This window comes from Mchenga conophoros, linkage group LG1 (genome assembly GCF_057382185.1).
Source record: "Mchenga conophoros isolate Kocher_MC1m ecotype Shallow Benthic linkage group LG1, M_conophoros_male_GT1.1, whole genome shotgun sequence".
Lineage (NCBI taxonomy): Eukaryota > Metazoa > Chordata > Actinopteri > Cichliformes > Cichlidae > Mchenga > Mchenga conophoros.
The window spans coordinates 42,128,041-42,151,963 of record NC_140526.1 but is presented as its reverse complement, the minus strand read 5'-3'; the positions used below and the strand labels follow the sequence as shown (position 1 = coordinate 42,151,963).

The window sequence follows — 23,923 nt, the reverse complement described above, 5'->3', positions numbered from 1 at the left end:
CATCACAGCTGTTTGTACAGCAGATCTCTAACCTTACATCCACCAAAATGGAGGGCTGTGGGACAAGGTCGGGTTTCTATGTCCACATGCTGTCTTTTAATGTAATGACAGCATGGATGTAACTTGACCTCTGCACAAGAATTCCAATGTGCATGGACTGTTGGTCCTGTGCGCAAAATGCAAATAGAAATCTTGAATCTCACCTGCTTAGCTGTCTTATAAATGACCGTCTCACTGCCATAAATCAACGTTCATATTTAATTAGTACTTGTCTTGTGCTTTTAAATGAACAGTCATGTCTTGTACACGCCCTCTCAGCTTGTAAATGACATGTAAATGTCCTCCTCCTCTCCCCTCCTTGAGACTGGTTCTGCCCGAGGTTTCGTCCTCTTAAAAGGGAGTTTATCCTTCCCACTGTTGCCAAACAGCTTGCTCATAGGGGGTCATATGATTGTTGATTATTATATATATTACTGCTACTAATAATGTATGTTAATGAAGCTTTTCCTTTTCGGAGATATTTACGATTCCCAACCGCGAGTGAAACGTTTCCCTGTTTTTATCATGGAAATGAATGCAACATGCTTGTGGGGCTTTTTTTCAGCACGATCTTTCGCTGAGCGCCCGCGCGTTAATGCTGTGCTGTTTGTATCCAAAAGACGTGTTCGCACACACGGGCATGGTCATTTTGACACATTTCATGTAGACGGGGCTAATTAAATTCTGAAGGACCTCCACTTTTCATCGCAGTCACACAGTCGCGTCTCTGGTGCAGTTTCTTTGGAAACAGTTGCTTTTAGTCTCCGAGCTGTCCAGAGGATCGGTAGGTGGCAGCTCTCCGTCCAGCGTTTCCATGCAACAGCGCGGGCGGCTGTGAGGAATAGATGATGCAGCAGAGGGCCATGTTTCTGTAGATTTGGTAGGGTATCTGTGGAACCCTGAGCGCCTTCATATTTCCGATGGACCGTCAGAGGAAGCGGGCGGATAGCTTGGACCAAAATGATAGCGCATTGGAGCTCGGTAAGAGGTTTAACATTTTCGCTGGAATGAGTTTGATGATGATGAAATAAAGCTCTATTTTTGTCATCCGGGGAAGACCTTTAAGCCATTTCAGTAGCTTTCGCTGTATTGTGGCTGTAGCTGGGCACATAGGCGCACTGATACAGAGTCGATGGGGCTGTAGTGCTGCGCCATAGTCTCTAATCATGTTGCTACATTAAGATGCTGATGGCTTTGAGTGCCGTAGACTTGATGCCCATTTAACTTGCACGCAGGCCTACTAGTACCGAAGTGAACTCCTATTACTTTACCAGCCTTGACCTTTAAACGGCTAGTTCAGATTTTGTAGTAGAGCTAATAAACAACGTGCCATTTTCATTTGAATGGCTTCTCTGATTTAGCCCGCAGGTCCTCTGGGGCTAAATCACAGAATACTGAATACTTGCTTTGCATGTTTCTACGGACCAGAGCGTGACCACATACACAACGTTGCGTTGACACAGTGTCCTACTTTGTCTTGGTCCCTGTTAGCTCCTGAGAAAACTGCCTGGATCTTCAGCTACTGAAGGCTGCACTGGGCTCACCTGTTGATCTTTCCTTTTGTCTGTGAGGTCGGGTAGAGTGCTGTGGCATGTCACAGCTTATTGGTAGGTTCAATTAGGTTGTGTGAAATCTGTGAACCAGAACAGACCGCATCAAAAAGTTTAATGTCAATCTCGAGGAGCACATTGTTTTCATCCTCACTGAATGAGATGTTCTCAAAAATGTAGATTTCAACACTGTTTTGTGCAGTAAATGGATGTAATGTAACAAATGTATTTCCACATATTAACATAAAAATATGCATTTAATTTTAACATTTTAATTATAGAAATTTCCAAAGAAAGCTGTTGATGTGAAGCTGCACGCGTGTGGTATACACTGCTCAGGAATTCCTGATGTAGCACACAATGACCAATCCACCATGCCATACAAGCAACACCAGTTTCACCTCTGGCATTTCAGGCTCCTGAGTATAAACAGGCAATATTTGTTCTCTTATGGTTACTGCACACATTACTCGAGGTGTGTCTGTGTGGGCAGGCCAGGTAAGGTCAAGGAAAGTTAAAAAAAAAAAAAGTTAAATCCTTAATAAAACAAACAAATTTTGAACTAACTGGGTTTTGAAGTACGCGTGTTTTATACAGAATTGTAGAAAGGTGGTCATTTTGAAATGGCTCGGCATTCTGCCACTTATATCTTATTGTATCAGTATTAGTAAATTTTCGCTAATAGAAACTGACAAAGAGGGAAAACTCCCTAATACGTACGTCCATAGCAAAGAGTATGTCCTCGCTCTTTGCCGTAAATGGACACAACCTCTTAAGACACGAGGTTCTTTATATTTCTGTCAGAGAGGGTACTTCAGAATACTTTTAGATGAGGTACATCACTAGGGTTTTCAGTCATTTTCAGAGTTGTGCGTCCACATTGAAACGTCTGAAAATGCTCACGTTCCAGTCCTGCGCATGCGTGAAACCAAGAAGATTCGGCCTGCCTCATTTCTGTCTGCCGTTAATTTACTTTCCAGCTCGTTGAAACGTCGCGGCAAAATGTCAAGGAAAAGCACCGAGTTTTTTTTAAATGGACCAACAATGAGCTGGAGTTGTTGCTGCGAATAACACAAAAGTACAAAGTTGCAAAAGCCAGTGAGAGTTAAAGAATTTGAAGAAAAGCTCTCAGGAGCGCGTGCAGACTGATGTTAATCTTTAATAGGGCTGTCAAACCTGAGAGCAAACAAAACAACTGCTGTATAATGCCCTCCGCTATCTTAGTTTGATTGGTCACATGACTGCATCATATGACTAACATGTGTCATCGTTTTGGAAAGTTTGCACTTTCGCTGTCCACACTGCGACGCGAAAGCACAGTTTTCAAAATGCTGCGTTTTCCATCAGTGAAAACGCAGCATGGACGGGAGGCCAAAACGGAGAGAAAAAGATGCGTTTCCAAATGAAAACGCATTATTGTGGACATAGCCATAAATAGTCTCTGGTTTCCAAAAACTTTGACTCCAGCTCCATGTTTAACACAGCACTGTGAGAGTGGCAACCCTCTTCTTGAATTTCAAGTTCTTTCTTCAAAAAGCCAAACATGGGGTGCATATATCTGTGATGTGCTCATAATAATGAAATAAAAATACATCATAGATTAAAAACATCGATCGAATTACCGGTGTTCTTTTGAAATGTATATAGATTTGTATAAGCACGTTGGTGGGCTACAGAGAGCCCTTTATGAACGTGGTAAAGAACTGAACACTAGTATATTCAACTGAATATTACTTATTGATCAACAGACTGCTCTGCATATCATATTTAAAAACATTATACATGTATTCATAATTACCATTGCTCATTAAAGAGAAAAACATATTTTTCTTATCATCTTTTTGTTCTAGTAGACTCAGAGAATTTATAAGAGACGGCTGGTGTGTAGAATACTGTTGAATAAATATTAAGAACCTTTTCTGGAATAGGCCTGGTATCGCTGTTTTGGATATCCAAAGACAGTGTCAGCATCACCCATGGGAGTGGCTGTTGCTCAGGAGGTAAAGCAAGTCATCTACTGATTGGAAGGTCAGTGGTTCGACCCTGGCTCCTCGAGGCTGTATGGCAAGATACTAACCCCAAGTTGCTCTCTGATGCATCTATCGGAGTGTAAATGTGTATGAATGTTAGCTAGGAAGCACTAAGAAATTTATAAGAAAGTGCTTGGGTGAATGTGGCATGTTGGATTGAGTGCTTTGAGTGCTCCGGGAGAGTAGAAAACCGCTATATTAGAATCAGTCCACTTACCATTAGATATCACCTAAATGGGGGATAAACAGAGGATATAACTCAGTGAGACGTGTCTGTCTGTAGGGGGGTTTCAGGGCTTTAGCTTTGATGAATCCTCAATACCAAATATTCGAAGATTGCACCTTAAAAAAAATCTTAAGTGTATTTTATAGCACAGTAACTTTCAAAGCTTTACACAATTGAGACAATTGATTCTAAATGCACTCCAGGATGCTTCGTTCCGTTATCAGGGATATAGCAAGGCAACCAAGCAGATGTCAGGGTCTGCTGATGAGCCACCGTGACAGGTTGGATTATTTGAATGCTTCTCAGTGTAAATGATATGAGCAGTTTCTTGGGAAAGTGGTTTCATTTCAAAAGATGGTGTCAACACTGCTGATTATCACATTATGTTCATTTTCAACAGTTTTAGTGAAATATCAGAGAATAGAGGTCAAAATCAGCGGTGTGCAATACCACAACCTGCGGTGAGACAACAAAGGCAAGATTTCCTGAGACAGTTTGAAAAATCTACAAAATTCAGTAACTTGAATTAGTGGTACTAATAGAGCTGCGCCATTGTATTCTTATTGTTTACTGAGGCAGATTTAACAGGACTTTCTTTTTCAGGATTCATCAAAAGTGAAATGTTCAGCAGAAACATGATTTGTATTTTAAAAAGCTCTAAATGCATTTCTGATTTCCTCCTCAGATTCTAGCCCCCTATCATCTTGTGAGCACTCAAGCAGCCTGCAGCAGACGCATCCTACAATTATGAGTGCTGATTATGAGCCGGTCTGTAGTGAGGAGAAGAACCTGGACGTGGATTTTGTCACCAGGGCAAAGAACAATGAGTCTATAGTAGGTATCTGCTATAAAGGTTTCCACAGGTCTCAGAAATACATAGAAACTGTATGATGTGAAGGGGGTGGCTGCAGGAATGTGTTTGCAACTGCTATGCAATTGCAAATTTATAGCACCCTATCCCGTAAATGCAGGGAGGTGTAACACGCAGTGAGTGAAAAGAGGTGACTGAAGAAGAAATACTCAGTGCATCACGGGAATCCCCGGCAGCCTGGAGCTATTGCAGCATAACTAAGGGAGGATTCAGGGTCACCTGATCCAGTCCTAACTATATGCTGTAGTAAAAACGAAAGTTTGAAGCCTAATCTTACAAGGAGAGCTAGTGTCTGTCTCTCCACAGAAAGGGCCCTGAAAGCTGAAGGCTCTGCCTCCCATTGTACTTCTAAATATTCTAGGAACCAGGAGTGAAGCGCTCTCAGACTATGAGGTCTTTGAGATAAGATGGGACTTCTCCTTTCAGCAAGACAAGGCCAAATCACACACTCAGGTTGTCAGCAGCAAAAGCTTGAATTAACTGTACCAAAGACTGATTGGAGTCGTTTGGACGTAGATGTTTGACCTGATGCATCATTTGCAATAATAATAATGAAGGGATGACTGATGTTTGCAGTAAATTGATAAAGAAAAAAAATCAATCATCAAAAATTTCCAAAGAACAGAAAACAAATGAAATAGAAAAAAAACAAATAAAAAAAATCAGATGAAACTAAAACGGAACAAGTAGACACAAGAACAAAAATTTAAAAAGGCCTGGAACTCAAATTTTAATGCAATCGTAGCATCCCAGGCTCGACAGTTACTAGAGTCAATATCTTTTTCTTAATTCATGTCCATGAAATCAGTCGAGCTTTTTTTACTCCACCCAGTGTTACCAATTAATGCTACACAGACACTCTTCACAATAAAAGAGTCGAAAAATGTAGTCAGTATTATTATGCACTAAAATAAGATGCCTTGGAGCTTGATTATTATTTCTCACTGTCGAGTAGGGCTGCCACGATTAGTCGACTAGTCACGATTACGTCGACGACTGATTTAATAGTCGACGCGTCGTTTGAAGCTTTGCAAGATCCCAAAAGACGCAGGAATAAGTAGCAGGATTTAAGCGTGTAATAACGGACTGAAACAGAAGATGGCAGCACTGCATGTACAAGGATGCCAGCTGCCGTTAAACCCCGAAGAAGAAGAAGAAGCAGCTGTGTCCCAGAATTCATAGCGCAGCTCAGTTTCCAACAATGGCGGCAGCTAGTTAGTTTTAATGTTACTCTTATTATTCTTTCTGGGTCACAAAATAAACGTTTAACATATTTTCAGGCGAGAATGTAGCTGTGTAAACCTCAAATATCTGCTCAGTTTATCAGGACACCACATATTTTCAAAAGCGCTCCGACGTTTTCGGAGACGTCTGTTACCCACTAGCTCGATAGCTAGCCGGGGGCTAGGCTAACTAGAGCCGTGAGAACACCGGACTCCCGGCAGATCATTTTCAAACCCACCTCCGTCTTTCGCTACTCAGGTTAAACATGATATATGAGTCACTTAGATAACTTAAACATGTTATTGTTTGGCTTTTTTAGTATTTTATTTGTTCCTGAGTAAATCGGTTTGGCTGAGATTAAAGTTATAGTTTTTACACAGCTGAATAAACATCAAGCAGACAGCTGATCATCAGAAGTGTGAGATGCTGGAGAATTTACTCCGGTGTCCTGTTATATTTTAGATAGCAAGGAGTTTATTAAACTTCACCGAAACAATCTGCAAATTTCATTAAAATTTAATAAACTATCATCTTGTCTTTATTGTTAGTTAGCACAGACCTTAAACACTTAAAGCTGTAAGCTAGTGATAGTTATATAAGAGCAGATGCTGCTGGTGCAATAAGCTGTACGTTTTACATCCAATGGATGATGATCTGATTAGTCGACTAATCGCAAAAATAATCGGTGACTAGTCGACTATCAAAATAATTGTTTGTGGCGGCCCTACTGTCAAGATTCTCCTAGTTTTAAGTAGAGCTGGGCGATATAAGATTTTTTCATATCACGATATGTTTTTTTCATTTCAGGCGATAACGATATCTATCACGATATAAGCCAAATAACTATATTTGTAAGATTTAAATGTGCCGTTGCTCACAAGTAAAATGTGAAATAATCAGCAGCTTGTTTTTAAATATTTATTTCCCATAATAAGTTCAACAGGGTAGATGTACTTAAGGAACATGAGACTTTTTCAGATAAATAAAGGCAAATATTGCAAACTACACAAAAGGCAGCCGCTAAAGCGTTTAAGTTTCAAAATAGAACAAATGAAACAGACTAAATTGTCAATTCCACTTAGAAACAAAATATTAATTCTAAAAATAAATCTTAGTTTGTTTTACAGAAGAACAGACAAAACTGACTAACTTTTGTCAATATCAAATAAACTGAGAACTAAAAGGAAATTCTCAATCTCTCCTTGTTGTATAGCTGAGCTTTTCAAACAGTTGTAACAGTTACTTTAGTCTGACAAAAGCCGAATGACGAATTAGCGCTTCCAGTCAGAGACCGAGGCTACGTCCACACGTACACGGGTATTTTTGAAAACACAGATTTTCTGTTTTCGTTTTAAAAAATAATCCCGTCCACACATAAAGGCAGAAATGAAGGAAAACGCTGCTATGAACATGCCAAAGCAGCAGGTGGCGCTAGATTCCTAACCGTGCAGAAATGTTGGCCAATCAGAAGCCTAGAAGCCTCGGTGGGAAAAAGTAAACAAAGCTGGGGCATAGAAGCAGAACCGAGTCGTATGTGTGGAGGGACAGTAACTGTGTGTATATGTAAGCATTTAAACACTGCAGAGTAGAATTAACAGCAACAGTATTGTAGAAATTCATTTCACCGAAACAATAACGTGGCGCACAGTGTGATGTCAAAAAGTGCGCACACCTTTGATGCTGCATTTTCTCCATTTTTCTGGTCCACACGTAAATGCAAAAACTGAGTTTTCAAAAATCTTCGTTTTCAGTGACCAAAAACGCCGTTTACGTGTGGACGAAAGGTGCAAATGCATAGAAAAATCTGCGTTTTCAAGAATGCCCGGGTACGTGTGGACGTAGCGCATGCACCAGTTCATTGTATTTCCAGACTTGCTTTCGGCACAATTTACAGTGCACGCTACTCTGTTTTTTGTCAGACTTGAAATAGCTGAAATACCTTCACACTACGGAGCTTCTATGGCTCTTCCGTTCGACAATCTCTCCGGCGTTGGAACCATCATCTGTTTTCTCTTCAGTCACGCTCGGTTGATTTTTCTAGTCGGCACACTCATTTCCTCCATTACCCGGGCAGTACGGTCGCTGGCTGCTTCCCAAACAAATACACATGTGTGGCTTGGCACTTGTGCTGTACGTAACAAGTCACGTGACGTGACGCTGCGGCTGTGATTGGTTCGGCTCTGCACTACGTAATTTGGATTGGCTGACTTTTTTTTTTTTTTTTTTTTAAAGAGGACAAGATCGGCGAGGTCTATCGCGATAGTTTAATTTTTCTATCGAGAAAAAGTTATATCGCGATACATATCGTTATCGTTCTATCGCCCAGCTCTAGTTTTAAGTTGAATCCTGTACACGTATTCATAAAATACATCTAAAAGTATTCTAGAGTCAAATATGAAGCATCGGTCTGACAGCTAAAGCTTGCCTGAAATTGGGTCCTCTACTGTAAGGTAAAGACTCTACAATAATCTTGAGATCCCTCCTGAAGTGCTTCAGGTGACCTCAGTAGGTCACATGATAGGTGATGGTAACAACCCATGGCTAATGTGACGACTCGCACCACCTCTCCACACCTGTGACTATCCAGCTTTTGTTTTTAGAACTGAAGAAGCCTCTTGGCTGAGACATGAAATGTTTTCACAAACTTAGAGCAGCCAGTGATTACCTCAACGGTCTAAAGAAAACAGATGGCAACTGGGCTTCTTTAAGTCAACAGTAGGCTCGCAACATATGTTACATTCCAGATGACCAACAGCCAGTTATTGCTAACCTATATGCAGAAGAGTCTGTCAGTGTCTGTGTGCACAAGTCAGCAGAATAAAAAGGAAGGATTCAGCGTAATGCAGTGCTGTTTAACAGCTGCACTTCTATTCTCCTCTTCCACCTTTGAGTATGCTGAAGCCCTGGAGGAGAGGAGAACCACATTTCCTGGTGGCTTGGTGAGAAAAGAGATCCTTTTGGTCTGTGATGCATGGACTACTACGTCCTCATGGGCCCTCAGAGAAGCAACCTCTGACCTATGCAGCTATGACTACTTCCTTTTAAGAGGGGGTGAACCAGAGTGTGTGTGCTTAATCAGCGCGTGTGTGTGTGTGCTCCTGTAATGCTTCCTATCGCAGACACACACACACGATTGCTGCACAGTGGAGTGGCTGCACACTCCACTGTGCTCAAAAAAAAAATGCTCACAAAAGCTAAATCATTGTGAGTTTTATGATTCATTGTTGACCTACAGTTATGAAGAGAATTCACATGTATTCACCTGGATTTCGACATTTGACTAATCTGTGTAACCTAGTTCTATTCTACACTGTTTTATCTAGTAATATGCAAAAGTCTTGAGCCACCACTCTCTTTATACGTTGATAGAAAAATTGGAAATAGATGCACAGATTTATCGAAAAATGTGAAAATATACATGTAAATATAGTATATAAGGCAACACAGATTTTAACAAGCTTGAATTAAAATCAGGTATGACTACATTTATTCTTCAACGCAGCCTGAACTCTGAGGCAGTTTTCTTCTGATCTCTTTAAGCAGTCTTTGGGAATAGGACAGCCGTCTTGAAGGACTTCTTTGGGTGTTTCTGCCTTTGGTTCTGTTCTCTGTCAGGCGGGTCCCAGACTTCGTCTTTTTTTTTTTTTTTTTTTTTTTTGCTGACCATATTTGATTTAATGGTGTGTTTGTGATCATTGTCTTGCTGAAAAATTAAAAGTTCTCAGACAGATTTTCATGAAATTGTATTTTTATTTATATAGTACCAAACCACAACAACAGTTAGCTCAGGGTGCTTTATATTGTAAGATTTAAGACTTTAAGTATGCTTGAATAATTTTCCAACAGGACTGTCTGTTATCTACTTTACCCTCCCTTCTCAGTACTCACCACATCTATCAGTCTCCATCTTTGTTTGCATTTCCTCCTCCTCCCCCCACAGTGCATGTGTTATCGTCACTATTCACTTTAGCTAAAGTTATTAAGTTAGCTAAAGAGTTGGGATGCTGTGTAAGGCATAAATAAAGCTAAAATACAAAGGTTTGGACACCGTTTTGCATGTTTCCCTACTGTAGTCTCTGCAAGCATACAGAGGGGGTACTCTGAGAGGGTCCAAGATGACAACTTTGGAATTCTACTAGAAACAGTCGATCATATTTGTTTGTCGAAACTGAATCCAGAGCAAACTACGCTAAATTAGCGTTTTGAGCTAACAGCTACAATAAGCATAACAGTTACTGTACGGCTATCATTTGTTAACATGACGCTTGTTCTTATACATGTAATACATTTATTACCAACCTGAGAGTTTATCCGCTGGTCATTCGACATGACGAATGACTTCTGAAGTCTTAATTCAGCTCAAGATGCTGTAGATTCCCGTCAGTAACACTTTCGGTCCGCTAGTAAAACATAGTTCTATTAATCTGCACTAATCACACTCTAACCGGATTTAAGTCCCAAAAAGCTGAACTGTAGAACTGAAACTGAATGGTGAGAAGTGAATCTGAAATTATTCGAGAGCTGAATTTTTAAAGGATAAAATGCAGTTTCAAAGCAAATGAATTCAATTTCAAAATATAAAATTCAATTTCAATTTAGTGATCGATTTAGTGATCATTTTCAAACCAATAAATTGAATTTCAAATTGGGCTAATTCAAATTCAGTTTTTAAAAACATTTATTCAAGTTACAATTCAGATTCGATCCGAGCAATTCAAATTCAAATTTAACTTATTCAACTTCAGTTTCTGATGGCACAGATTTCTGCCCATACATTTTTCTGTGCTTCCACACAATGACCTTTCTAAAACATAGTGACTTACAGAATTTAAAATGGGAGGCTATAACTATCAAAAGTTCCTTCCACCTCTCCTGTTCACTCCATTGTTGATTTCACTCTTCTCGAGTTAAAACAGAAGTGAAGGAACTAATTTCATTGTTATTTTTAGTGTTAGACACGCGCACACAAACTTACTGCTTTAGCCCTTTTTATCAAGTTTTTGACTGGATGTCCTTACCGGGCAAAGTTATTCCAGGGTCCTTCATTGAGAACATATTAAATCAGGAATAAAATGCTTCTAATTGGTGGATTCAAATGGAGTTCTCTCTGGTCTGTCTCTGCTGGACTGCATTACATCAAAATTCAAATTTTAATGTGGCCGTGGCATAAAGACAATCACAGGGAAGAAGCACCATTCAAAATTTCTCCTCAACTTGCTGCTGTGTCTGCTTAATGCGCCTTATAATCTGGTGTGTCTTATGGCCCAAAAAATACAGTATCTTCTACCTTCATTTACTTCATTTATGTCCAAAGTCCAACTTTTTGTGCGATGGTTAGCATCTTCCTCTGCCTTTTGGGTGCTACTGCAGGTGCCTTCCCATATGGAAAAGAAATAGTAAAAACTTACATGATTTACTCATGAAAGTGGCCACTTTCTCATTACTTTCATATATTTAGTAAGTATCCAAAACATACAAGTTTCATTTATATAATTTTTCAAGGGATATTATATCTGTTTTTACTCTTGTATGCTTTTCATACAAGTTTCACACAAGACAGATACAAGCTTTATAAGATTTATAAATATCTTTTCCATTTGGGTTTGACGGTGCAAAACGTTTCGTCGACATTGTTGTTTGTTGGGGAGAAAACGTACAAACATAAAGTACAGCATTTCAGAGTCACACTGCTAGCGATCGAAGATTTATGTCAATTCAACAAGCTGAATGCATTCTGTACGGCACGGCACAATACTGATCGACAATGGTCTCCAGCCAATCAGGATGCAGAACACAATGCGCTGTTTAAAGAAAAAGAAAAGCGTGCAAAATTGCACAAACAAATCTGCAAAACAACGAGGCCGCGAAAGGTGAACCGCGTTACAGCGAAGTTTGGAGTCTTTAGTGAATAACTCCATGACTCTACAGGAAGTTGGCGACCTCTGTGCACTATGCGCCTCCGCTCTGTGATTTTACTTGGCCTACTATTTTGTGACTGAGTTGATGTCGTTCCTAATTGCTTACACTTTGTTATAATACCATTAACAGTTGACTGTGTAAAGTTTTGTAGCGAGGAAACTCCATGACTAGACTTGCTGCACAAGTGGCATTCTGTCACTGTACCAAGCTGGAATTAACGGAGTACCAGCTGAGTGACCCATTCATTCACAAATGTTTGTAGATGCAGTCTGCATGCATGGTGAACACCTAAATTCAATTTGGGTGGAAGATGTTATAAATAAATTAGGGTGGCTCAACACTTTTGTAGAATACTATAGTTATTGTTAATATGAAGCATTTTAAAAGGTTAATTTGGTCTGTCCATTCAGGATATCCAGGTGCTTTTTGCAGCATAATTGAAGCTGCATTGTATCAGTTTTATATTACCGTATATTGAGCTAGTGTCAGAAAAACAAATGTGCAGATGCCATCCATTCTTGAAACCAAATGAATTATTTCAGTGACATTGCCTTTGACAAAGAATCATCTGTTGTGTGCTACATGTAAAAAAGCTTAACTTCACACAAGGCCTCTTCAAAGCTCATGTAGCTCGTGTGTAAACATGACTCCCAACAGCTACCTGTACTGTTTAGTATATCAACATTGGTCCTGTTTAAATAATAATATCAGTGAGGTTTTCAACATTGAAGGTTAAAACTGCTCAATGTGCCTGACTTGCATTAAAAATACAGAAGAGAAGAAAAATCATATCAAGAATGTCGTATATTTTTCCTCTGATTTTATTGCATACATAATCAGTGACGATCAATGATACTCCCTGTAAGTGTAAAGTAGTTTAAACAAGACTTTGCATTTAATCATCAGTTGTTATTATTCTCTGGTTCCCTTCCACAGTGGGCGATTTGTCTTCCTCCCCTCAGCCAGTTACAGCTCTATGGCCCTTCCTGTTCTGCTGCAGGTTTCCTGTTAAAAGGGAGGTTTTCTCTCCCACTGTCACTAAACCACTTGCTCAAGGGAGGAAGGGGGGTGTAATTGTTGGGGATTTTTTTTGTATTATTTTAGGGGCTTCACCTTACAGTATAAAATGCTTTGGTCCTATATAATGCTATATAAATACAATTTAATGGAAATGTTTTGAATCTCTGTCTTGCTTCCAGCCAATGAAGGATCTATGCTCAGACAAAGTGCTTGGCCTGTACTTCTCTGATGGGAAGCGACGTGTGGACTATGTTCTGACTTACCATATCCAAAAGTCTGGCAGCACACGAAGACAGTCATCGAAGTTTGGGGATAACAGCTTCATACGACGACTTCGGCGCAGCCTGAGCAAGAGAAGCAGCCGAGCTCCGCTACAACCAAAAGAAGACCCAGAGGTTGCCGCACAGGAGCATCAGACTGACTATCATGAGGATGACAAGCACTTTAAACGGGATGAGTTTGAGGAAAACCTCCAGAAGACAGGGCTAGAACTGGAAAAGGATGAAGGGGTGAGAAGGGAGAGGGCTGGGGTGAGGGAAATTGTTTGATTAGGGTAATGTAATGATGACATTTTGATTTTAACATAATCCTGTTCGTTTTTGCTCAGGTTTATCCCTGCTCTCAGTTAATAACAGGACTGATTTGCTAACAAAAAGTCCTCTAAGCCGGTGGTCCCCAACCCACCACGGACTGGTTCATGTCCGACAGTATTTTCACAGACTGGCCTTTAAGGTGTCAGAGACAAATACAACAAAATAAAACCAGTATCGGTAACAAAAGAGAAGATTTATTCATAACACGTGGGAAAAGACCCAGGGAAACCGAGTTAACAATAAAAACCCTGAAAACCATAAATTTCACACCCGAGCCTCAACTTTCGCGGCCCGGTACTAAACGACTCATGGACCGATAGCGGTCCGTGGCTCGGGGGTTGGGGACCACTGCACTAAGCAGTATGTGCTGATTCTTGATCATCAGCTAATGGTGATGTTTCATTTCTTTTGCACTTCAGAAAACTATTAATCCCTAAGGAAATTCATACATGTGGTCAGCTGCTCCCGCACTCAATAAAAGGCAACAGTCACTCTATAATGAGTTGATCCAATAACGAATACAAAATATATTCATTAACAATAATTCAAAATAAGAACACACTTCCTCCTGAGGGTCCAAGTTCACCAACAATTGAGCCTTTTTGATTATTTTATTTAGTCTGTGAATGTTCTTTTTGAAACAGCACCCCCAGCACCACATAGAGAAGCATACTGGGAACCATCGACTGTTAAACTCACTCCAGCAGATGTTAAGATACAAGCCTCCATAGGGAGGTCCTTCCTGTAGAGAAGGTTGGTGTTAGGGGTGGGTTTTGATTATCGGTTTATCGATTAAAATCGATTCTGGCTTGGATAAGGTGATATCAATCGATTACAATCCTGAAATGATTTTTAATATAAATGTATTTTAGCCAAAATGCCAGAATCTCAGGTTAAACCTCACAAAATTTCAACAACCGCTAAGACAGTAATGAGAGCAGGAACACGGATTCTGCACAAAGACGTAAACACAAAGCGCCGACCCGCCGACAGATCAGAATCAGTGAGATGCAACTTTCTCACGGTCGGGGCTGAAAGCCGACAGCTCGCTGATTCTGATGTTTCGGCGGGTCGGCGCTTTGTGTTCACGCCCCTTTTTGCGCCGATTCTAAAGCTGTTAGTTTGATCTCTCTCCAAACAACATTGACTGAACCAGCAGCAAAAGAAGATCCAAACTGGGCTTCACATAAACATCGTTATGGATTCAGTCTGACTTTTACTGTTTTGCTTCCACCAGGATAAAACCACACTTCATGCACAGCTCTCTCTCTCTCTCTCTCTCTCTCTCTCGCGCTCGCTCTCTCTCGCTCGCTCTCTCTCTCGCTCTCTCTCTCGCTCGCTCTCTCTCTTCAAGAACAGTTTCCTGTCTAAAAATCTGTTTTCTGCATTATTCGCTTGCTTGTTACACACAAGTCTACCGTTGTTTACAGGCTGTTGGCCGCTGTTTTTTCCCTTTTACTTACTTCCAAAAAGAAAGCCTCATTTCTGCTGTTCAATACTGAACAAATTTAAACTTTAAAATTATGCAAAATTGCAAAACGCTGTGTCTCTAATAAAACCTGTAACTTTGCTCTGCTTCACGTCAGCAGCATCAGGTAACGTTCATATGTTGATTAATGGTTTTCTTTTGTTTTTGATCTACTGCAGAATGTTTTTATAAAATCCCAGGCCAGGAAATCACCTTCATGTTTTTCTGTGTTTTATGCTCAGACATCGGCTCTGATGCTCACACCTTTGACAAAGTCCCACAAGTGTCAGCTTTCTTTTTATAGATATAAAATTATCTGAATTATAATATTTCTGACTGTCTGAGGCAAAAATTCCCCGATTCGAATTGAATCGAATTGTGGATCGAATCGATTCGGGACCTTGTGAATTGGAATTGAATCACAGCAAATTCAAAAGTGTTAAATGTTTTGGTGTTAATAGTCTTCGTGCAAAAGTAGAGTTAATTTTACTCTAAGCAGAGTCACATTCTTTTAATGTAACTCTGAGGTGTAAAATGATAGTAGTTAAAATCAAGTGTTAAAAATGAGTGTTTCTCTGTCAAATCTGGAGGTGTTACAATGGAAACATTAACTCTTGACCTCTTAACTCTGAACTCCTAGAGGGGCTATGACACTAGAGTAAATTCACAGACTCCGCCCCCAGCACGGCTCCAATCGAAGCTGAAGTGAAGCCGTTTCAGAACATTTTGCTCTACATATTTGAGTTGTTTGCCATGCTTGGTAAGTCACTTTTTCAAAGATTGTTTCAATTATTATTATGAGCTTTTACTTCTGTGGCTCTTTGGAGTTGAGACAAAGCTGTGTGAAAGGCATTAGCCATGTTGCTCGCTGATAGCATAATATTCTGTTTTAGCTAGCTGAAAGGTATTGTTTGCAGGCAAATACCACAGCCTTGAAAAAAGCTTGCATGTGAATTTTCAGTCAAACTTTTGGTCAAATACACCTAAAACAATGTCTAGAATGTGAAATGTTGGTATAATGGTGCTGCTTGAAGCCTGAAAACGATCGCCCATAAAAAACACGAGCAAACAGCAGTAGCAGACGTCCTGACTGGATTCTACGTTAGCATAGATCCCTCCAGAGTTTTGTGCACACGGTTTAGGTAAAAATGAAAAAGGTTGAGGTTTTACATTTAGTTCAGTATTACCTGTTGCCTGTGTCCTTGTCTTTTGGGAAAATACTTTACACAAGTAGTGACTCAAAGAGGATTCCTTTTTGTTTTTTTTTTACTGTGCTGCAATTGTTTACTGGATTATTTGTGCCATTAATTAGTGTCAACTAATTTTTATTCAATCTCCGCACAGGATATGCTTGTGAAGATGGAATATGGGGGAGAGCAGAAGTGCGTTGAAGTTCCACAAAGGGATGAATGAAGGACATGCATATTGTATTGAAGAAAAAAGTGATGAGATGCTGTTATTTGCATTTACCATGTCAGACCTTTTGATAAACAAAATACTAATGAAAGTGAGAACATGTACACTGTTACATCTTTCAGAAAATGTTTTGAAATTGTGGTGCACAGTTCAGAATAAATGTTTTTCAAAAACCATTGCATCTTTTTAGTAAATGTTTATTTCCAAAAGAAATTTCTAGAAGTTCAGAACAGTAAAATTCCCGCTTTTTAGAATGAATTAGAAGATAACTCTTACGTAGTTAAACTAAAATACTCTTTGAGAGTTAATATATAAACTCTTAACACCAAGTGTTAAATTATCAACTCCAGACAGATTTGGTGTTTAACACTAAATCAGAGTTAACGTACCAACTCTCCAAAAAGAGTTAAATTAACACTCTCTGGTGTGGACCCATATAGACACTTTAATAGTGTTGAAATCAAATCCGACAGTGTTAATTTGGACATGCTGGATTTGCTGTGTAGAAATCAGTGATGATACCCAGCCCTAGTTGGTGTTTGGCTCACAGTCCAGTTTATTGTCTAGTAGGAACCCCAGATATTTAGAACGCGAGTATCCCTACAGATGAAGACACTCCAAATTGTCATTCCTGTGGCGTTCAAGAAGACGAGGACTTTGTTTTTGAAGCCCTTCAGTCTCAGATGCCATCTGATGGTTATGGGGCTGCAGCTACAGTAACTGCCTTAATCTGAGTCGAGGATTGTCCAGTGTCTTGGCGGACAGCCAATTGGATCCTCCGGCTCAGGTCAGGTGACATTTTCCACTTGACTTTTTCGTTCCATAACCCTCAGGATCATTTAAGAAATTCCAAATGACTGTCTTCCTGCAACCCACCATCCCAACAGTGATGGCGTGTTGCAAGAGACCCTGCTTGTGCAGCTGAACAACGTTCAAGAGGGGAAAGTTTCTTTACCTGACAGAAAATGACAGTGAATCCAGATTTTTTTTTGCACAGATTTACAGATTTGGCCTTTTAAAGGCATGAGGTCCTAAACTGTAAAACAGCAAAATATTTCAAAATAAATATTTTTCAAGGTAAAAGAGTGCAAATGCATTTATAAAAATAAAAGGAAGAAAGAAAGAAGGAAGGAAAATGAAAGGAAAATAAAATTAAAAAGATGTTTTTTCTACTGGGTTACACAGTCTCTCCTGCATTAAGTCCAGATGGGTGGGTGTTTGATGCTACAAAGCTGACTCGGAGCTGTAAAATCCTCCATGAGTATGGTAGGGAACAGATTGCATTATTTAATTGTAGTAATAATATAGCTTCATAGTGATTACACGACATCAGACTACTTGTTCTCATTGCTTAATAATGCAGAATAATCATATAGAAATAAAAAAAAAAAATCTGAAGTTGTGCGCTAATTGAGCATGTTGCCTGCCTGCAGCACTAAAGGACTCTGCGAGAGACGTCTGTCTCGCCCCAGCAGCACCTTCCCCGTCCTCCTCCTCAACATAAGCTCATCATATTCTGTGATATGATTTACTCTGACGTGTTTGATGAGGTCAGTGGTGTTGCCACAACACCTCACTGTCTTGACACATGTATCGCAAACCGCGTCTGGGCTGTTTGCGGAGGTAAAATACGTCCACACAGGACTCCGTTTACGCTCAGCCATTGTTGTGAGTGCGCACGCCAGGGGCTGGACACATTTACACAACTGTGTTTTGCATATGACTATGAAAGGCGGAAGAGGAAGTAGTTCCTTCCAATTTAGATGATCCAAATGATATAGTTTCTTTCCACTGCGTTCCTTTTAATGGGGAAAAACTACAAAATTACCCCAGAGTACTAAAATATCGATATTTTAATATGAGAATCAATTCTAGAACATAAATAACTGGTATCTGAAGAATCGATATTTCAATATCGATCCGCACACCACTAGTCAACACACAAACAAAGACACAAAAATAATTGGTTGATGTTTACATTTTCTAAAGTATCAGCAGTGATTTAATAACTTTATGACCTCTGCGAAAATAATTTCCACATCATTTACTGTATATAATACAGCATTCAGGGCCTTTGTATCTTATCTTCTGTACCTTTACCACACGTTTGACTAGCTTTAGGTACTGTACAAATTCTACTGATTGAAATATACTGGACATTCAATGCTAAGATTCAGCATACCGTGTTCGGGGCTGGGATTGGATAAATTCATAAAACATCCAACTTTTATGTATTAATTTTCAAATTGCATTAATAAAGACAGGCATCATGTAAAAAATAAAACTGCACATTATCCTCGATCATCATTTATCTGCAGAATGAATGTGTGCACTCACGTATTCAAATAAATTAACTTAAATAGTGCCATCTCCAGTCTTAGCAGACACGAGAGAACTGACAGCTATCCGGTCGTTCAGTCTGACGTCACTAGCCGTGTCTGGGCCTAAACTCCGCTGCAAGTCCATACATCAAACGATCACTATGGCATTACTGAGAGTTGAAAAACTGTCTGAAGTCTTTCATCTTTAATAAAATGATCAGCGTTCTGCTCTACCAGGTGTAACAATTGAGTTTAACATCCAGGCATCCATGAAAACGGAATTTATGACATTTAACGGAGTTAGAAGTTAGCAGGAAGTTAGCTCGCTAGCTTCTATCTAAATACAATATAGCATGTCCTGACTGCGGGGTTTTGGAAACAAATTAAAACGTACAGCTCAGCTATCACTTCCAGCATAAATGAAGACAGAATACTAAACAGCAGTGACGTTTGTAGGGTTACTGAAGTTGGGCTAGCTGGTATATAATGATGTGCTACGTGACCGCTAGCGACACAGCTATGTTAGCATAATATAAACACGCTAACTTTTTTTCCACTCGATAAAAGTTAACGTGAGTGTTCTCGGTGGTCAGGAACAAATGTAATCGCATGGCAGGATGCTGTAAAAGGACCAAACTTTCAGCCAGGAGAACAACTGAGATAATCCATCCACAGTGTTGGGGAGTAACGGAATACATGTACCGCCGTTACGTATTTAGAATACAAAATATGAGTAACTGTATTCCGTTACAGTTACCGTTTAAAAAGGTGGTATTCAGAATACAGTTACTTTGTTGAAATAAATGGATTACACTGCGGTACTTTCCTGTTTCATTTTGTCGCGGGTCAGGACTGTTTGGGTTTTGTTTGACAGCTATGTTCTGTTGTTCCAGGCGGCAGCGTTACGGTTGCCATGGTTACAGGGCGACGCTCTCTCTCTCTCTCTCTGCGACTGTGTGTTTCCTGGGTGAGAGAGTGCCTTTTCGTTGTTGTTGTGCTAAGCTAACAGGCAGAATGCTACAAGCATAGCTCTAAAGAATGTAGCATCATGGGCAGTGTAGTCCGTGTTGCAGGGAGAATGGGCTGCCATACACATTATGGGTCTGTGAGCGCGAGGAGGGAGAAAAAGGGGAGCTGGAAGCATGTAAATATAATAATAACCACTGCAGCCAAGAAGAGAGCCTGACGAGCCCAGCTGTAAGTAAGCTGTTAAGACTCGACTGTACACCGTGTTCGTGTTTTCCTCCGAAAACAATAAGTTCCGTTGGAGCAGCCTTTCAACGCCTCTCTCTCTCTTTCGCAAGAAAAGTTGACCCACACAACAAAGTAAAGCTAGTTTTCGGCTACGAGCCGACAGGGACCCCGCCATATTAGTCAGAGGTCCCTTTACTACAGTTCGGAGTCGCGGACCTTCAGTAACAGTAATAAATCACACAGCAATAGTACATTCACGTTGTTGTAAAAAGCATGATAATATATTAAGTAATCCAAAGTATTCAGAATACGTTACTGTCATTGAGTAACGTAACGTAATACGTTACAGAATACATTTTGGGGCATGTATTCTGTATTCTGTAATGGAATACATTTTAAAAGTAACCTTCCCAACACTGTCCATCCACAATACGAGGTTAGTCATTCATATACTGCTGCATGGGCTGGGCTGTAGTTACATCCTAAGGTTTTAAAAACTGAGCTTAAATAAATGATTAGCGGTAATAAAAGCCGAGGGAGGTCAACAGTGATCACTGACTGTTTTAGGAGCTTTTTGAGATTAAATAGAAGAAAATACAAAACATTAAACATGTTAACAACACAAAAGCCATATTAAACGCAGACGACTTTAGGCCCGGAAGCAGGATTCGTCATGTCATCACTTAATGACCGGATTATTTTAATCACCATGTCTCAGTTCTTTTAACTCTTTTAATGTAACTGGGCTCAGTGTTGGTTCAAGCCTTTATTCGTGGAAAGCCCATTAGCTTACAAAAACGGCTTGTACTAAAATATGAATACGTAATATTTGTGATGCTAACTAACATTAGTCATGTTAGCACCTTGACTTCAACAAGCGCACAGTTCTCATTTCACTGCAAAGACGCTTCATTCTTCATATATCCGTGTTGGACAGAGTCTAAATGCCGAAGCTGAAAGACCTTTGCACAAGCACACACACTTCTTAGCTTCGCTGTGCAAAACTATGTGCACAAACAGGAGTGTAAAAAAGGCAGGCAACAAGCCTGTCTGTCTAACCAATCAGAGACCTCCTTACATCACACTGTGTGGCTAATTTGCATTGCTCCGGGATTTCTGAAATGAGATCCAGTCTTTAAGTGATAACGTGATGAATTCTGCTTCCGGGCCCAAACTACTCTGTGTTTAATGAGCCTTTTATGTTTTTTTTACATGTTTTAATGCTTTGTATCTTGTTCTATTTAATCTCAACAAGTTCCTAAAAACAGTCAGTGATCACTGTCGGCCTCTCTCTGGTTTTATTACCGCTAATCATTTTAAAGCTCAGTTTTTAAAACCTTATGACGTAACTACAGCCCAGCCCATGCAGCACTATATTAATAACTAACCTCGTACTGTGGATGGATTATCTCAGTTGTTCTCCCGATTGAAGTTTGGCCCATTTACAGCATCCTGCCCGAACCTTCGGGAACCCTCACGTTAACTTTTATTGAGAGGAAAAAAGTTATTGTTCATTCACCAGCTTCACTGTTTATATTATGCTAACATAGCTGTGTTGCTAGCAATCACGTAGCGACACAGCTATGTTAGCCAAACTTCAGTAACCCTACCTATGTCACAGCCGTTTAGTTTTCTGTCTGCATTTATGTTGGAAGTGATAGTAGAGCTGTACGTCTTAATTTGTTTCAGAAATCTCTCTGTCAGAACACGGTATATCATGTTTACGTGGAAACTAGCGAGCTAACTTCCTGCTGACTTCTAACTCCGTTAAATTTCATAAATTCGGTTTTCATGGATGCCTGGATGTTAAACTTAATTGTTACACCTGGTAAAGCAGCAACGCTGATCATTTTGTTACAGATGAAAGAATTTAAACTGTTTTTAACTCTCAGTGATGCCGCAGTGATCATGTGACTTGGGGACCTGCAGCTGAGTTTGGGCCCAGGCACGGCTAATGGCGTCAGACTTAAAGACCGGATAGCTAATCCAATAGTTATTAGTTAAAAAGTTAATTCACAGATTTGCTAATATAATAGCAAGTCTGTGAGCTAACAGGAAAGGGAAAAGGAAAGGCATTTTCAAATGAGGAGTGGAATCACCATTTTTAATGTGATAGTTGGAGAAGATTATATTTTTATAACTCTTTTTGAACAGTTTTATGTTTGGACGTTGCTTTAATTCCATATTCAGACTGTTCCACAGTTTCACTCCATGAACAGAAACACAAAACCTTTTTCTTGTAGTACGTACCTTCCCTGTTTTGAAGTTACAAAAACCCCTTAAATTATAACTTCTTTCAAAAAAACATACTCTGAATATTACCTGGCAGTTCTTTATTTTTTGCTTTGAATAGAATTTGTGCTGTCTGGAATTTTACTAGATCGACTGCAAAATAGTGAGTTTGTATGTTCCCTGTAACCTGCAATGTGGATGATTCGAATTGCTTTTTTTTGAAGAGTAAAAAGTGAATGTAATGTGGTTTTATAGTTATTGCCCCAGACCTCTGCACAATAGTTTAAGTATGGTGAAACCAGTGAACAGTATAGAATATGAAGTGATGTTCTGTCGAATATCAAGTATTTATTAATGGACTAATAATTCATTTTGAAATATTGATTTATAAATAGTGTTTTTATTTTTAATTAAATTGCTAAGTAATAAATTACTAATGTTTCAGTACATAAAATAATTAATTAATTAATAATACTCCAGGATGCTTCACCTCAGTCTGTGTAAATGGTTTGTGAATTTTGTTGAGATGCTAGGCTTAGATCTTGATGCCTAAAGGTCAAACTGGCTCAGAATTGCATAGGGGTATTTGCATCCTTTTATAATTGCTTATATCTGTACTTGTTATTCTTCACTGTGCATAAGTAATGGTATATATAAAAGTGATTTTAACTCTGCCCTTATGGATATAACTGAATTAAGTTTTACTTTAAATGATGAAAAAGGCTCTCTGCAGAAACACATAAGCATGTTTTTAACTTGATTCCTGCTAAGAAAACAGTAGAATGTGTATATATTATGTTTGTGCACTTTGCAATTTAGGATGTGCTCTTTTTTTGGAATTAATCCGTTAGAATTTTTAATGATGGTTTTTTTTTTTTTTTTTTTAATATCCAAACCTCTGTTGTATTTCAGAGTACTATCCCTGGAGTTGGCTTCTTAAAGATCCATGCTCCTTGGAATGTTTTGTGTCGAGAGGCTGAATTCATGAAACTCAAAATGCCAACAAAGAAGGTACTCCACCAATTATTTCCCATTTCTAAAATATGAACTCAGTGTTGCTGCTGTGCTTTGACTTCAGAAGTGTTCAGATGCTGTCCTGTAGCACAATCCTTTGCACAAAATACAAAATATCAGCTGACTCAGTCCAAAAATATCATATCATATCATACAGTCCCCTATTTGTATTAGTTTGTGCTTTTCTTAAAGTGTTTTGAAAGTATCTCCAATAATGTAGTCCAGTTTATGATCGCTGTAGTACCCAAGTAAATTATTTTTAAATTTATTGACCATCAGCCTGTTTTTAATAAACTGACAGCAAAATGTATGTGAAAGAACACAGCAACAGAAAGAACTACAGCTCTCTACACCTCAACCTTTCAAGGCTCTTGAAGTGAATGGCTGGTAAACACAAAATGAAAAAGTATATATTACATTTTAGCTCTTGGAATGAAATCATTATTCAATCAAATTGCTACTTTTGGGTAGTTTTTGGATTGTTTGTTTTTGTTTTTTTTTATTTCTTTTCTTTTCTTTTCTTTTATTATTTGGATCTCCTCTGCAGGTTTATGAAGTGAAACAAGGCAGCAGTGTGGTGGAGAAGATCAGGATGTTCATTCACAAAGTTACAGCTCCTCTCCACCCTAAAGTCGATACCAGCCGAGCACAGTGTCAGAAACCCCTCTCTCACCCCTTCTCCAGAGAAAAACAGCACCTGTGAGTAAAATATCTGGTTATAATTATAAAGACAATTGAAAAATAGTATATCTCAAACTTAGGCTTTTACACATGTTCTTAGGCATACACTATAGAACCCGTGTGTG

The 23,923-nt window shown here is 39.3% G+C and overlaps 1 protein-coding gene across 3 annotated transcripts in view; it reads left to right on the top strand.

Moving 5' to 3' along the window:
- Positions 1-23,923, top strand: part of ano1a (anoctamin 1, calcium activated chloride channel a) — a 72,572-nt gene that overhangs the window by 918 nt on the left and 47,731 nt on the right. For 2 of the 3 annotated variants that reach the window (XM_085278866.1, XM_085278857.1), the window contains exons 1-5: positions 209-1,020; positions 4,531-4,679; positions 13,059-13,388; positions 23,016-23,114; positions 23,665-23,816. In XM_085278866.1, the coding sequence (XP_085134992.1) occupies positions 960-1,020; positions 4,531-4,679; positions 13,059-13,388; positions 23,016-23,114; positions 23,665-23,816 (791 nt within the window). In that variant the 5' untranslated portion in view covers positions 209-959. Of the gene's footprint in view, positions 1-208; positions 1,021-4,530; positions 4,680-13,058; positions 13,389-23,015; positions 23,115-23,664; positions 23,817-23,923 lie in introns of those variants that run through there. The other variant, XM_085278875.1, reaches the window with a different exon arrangement.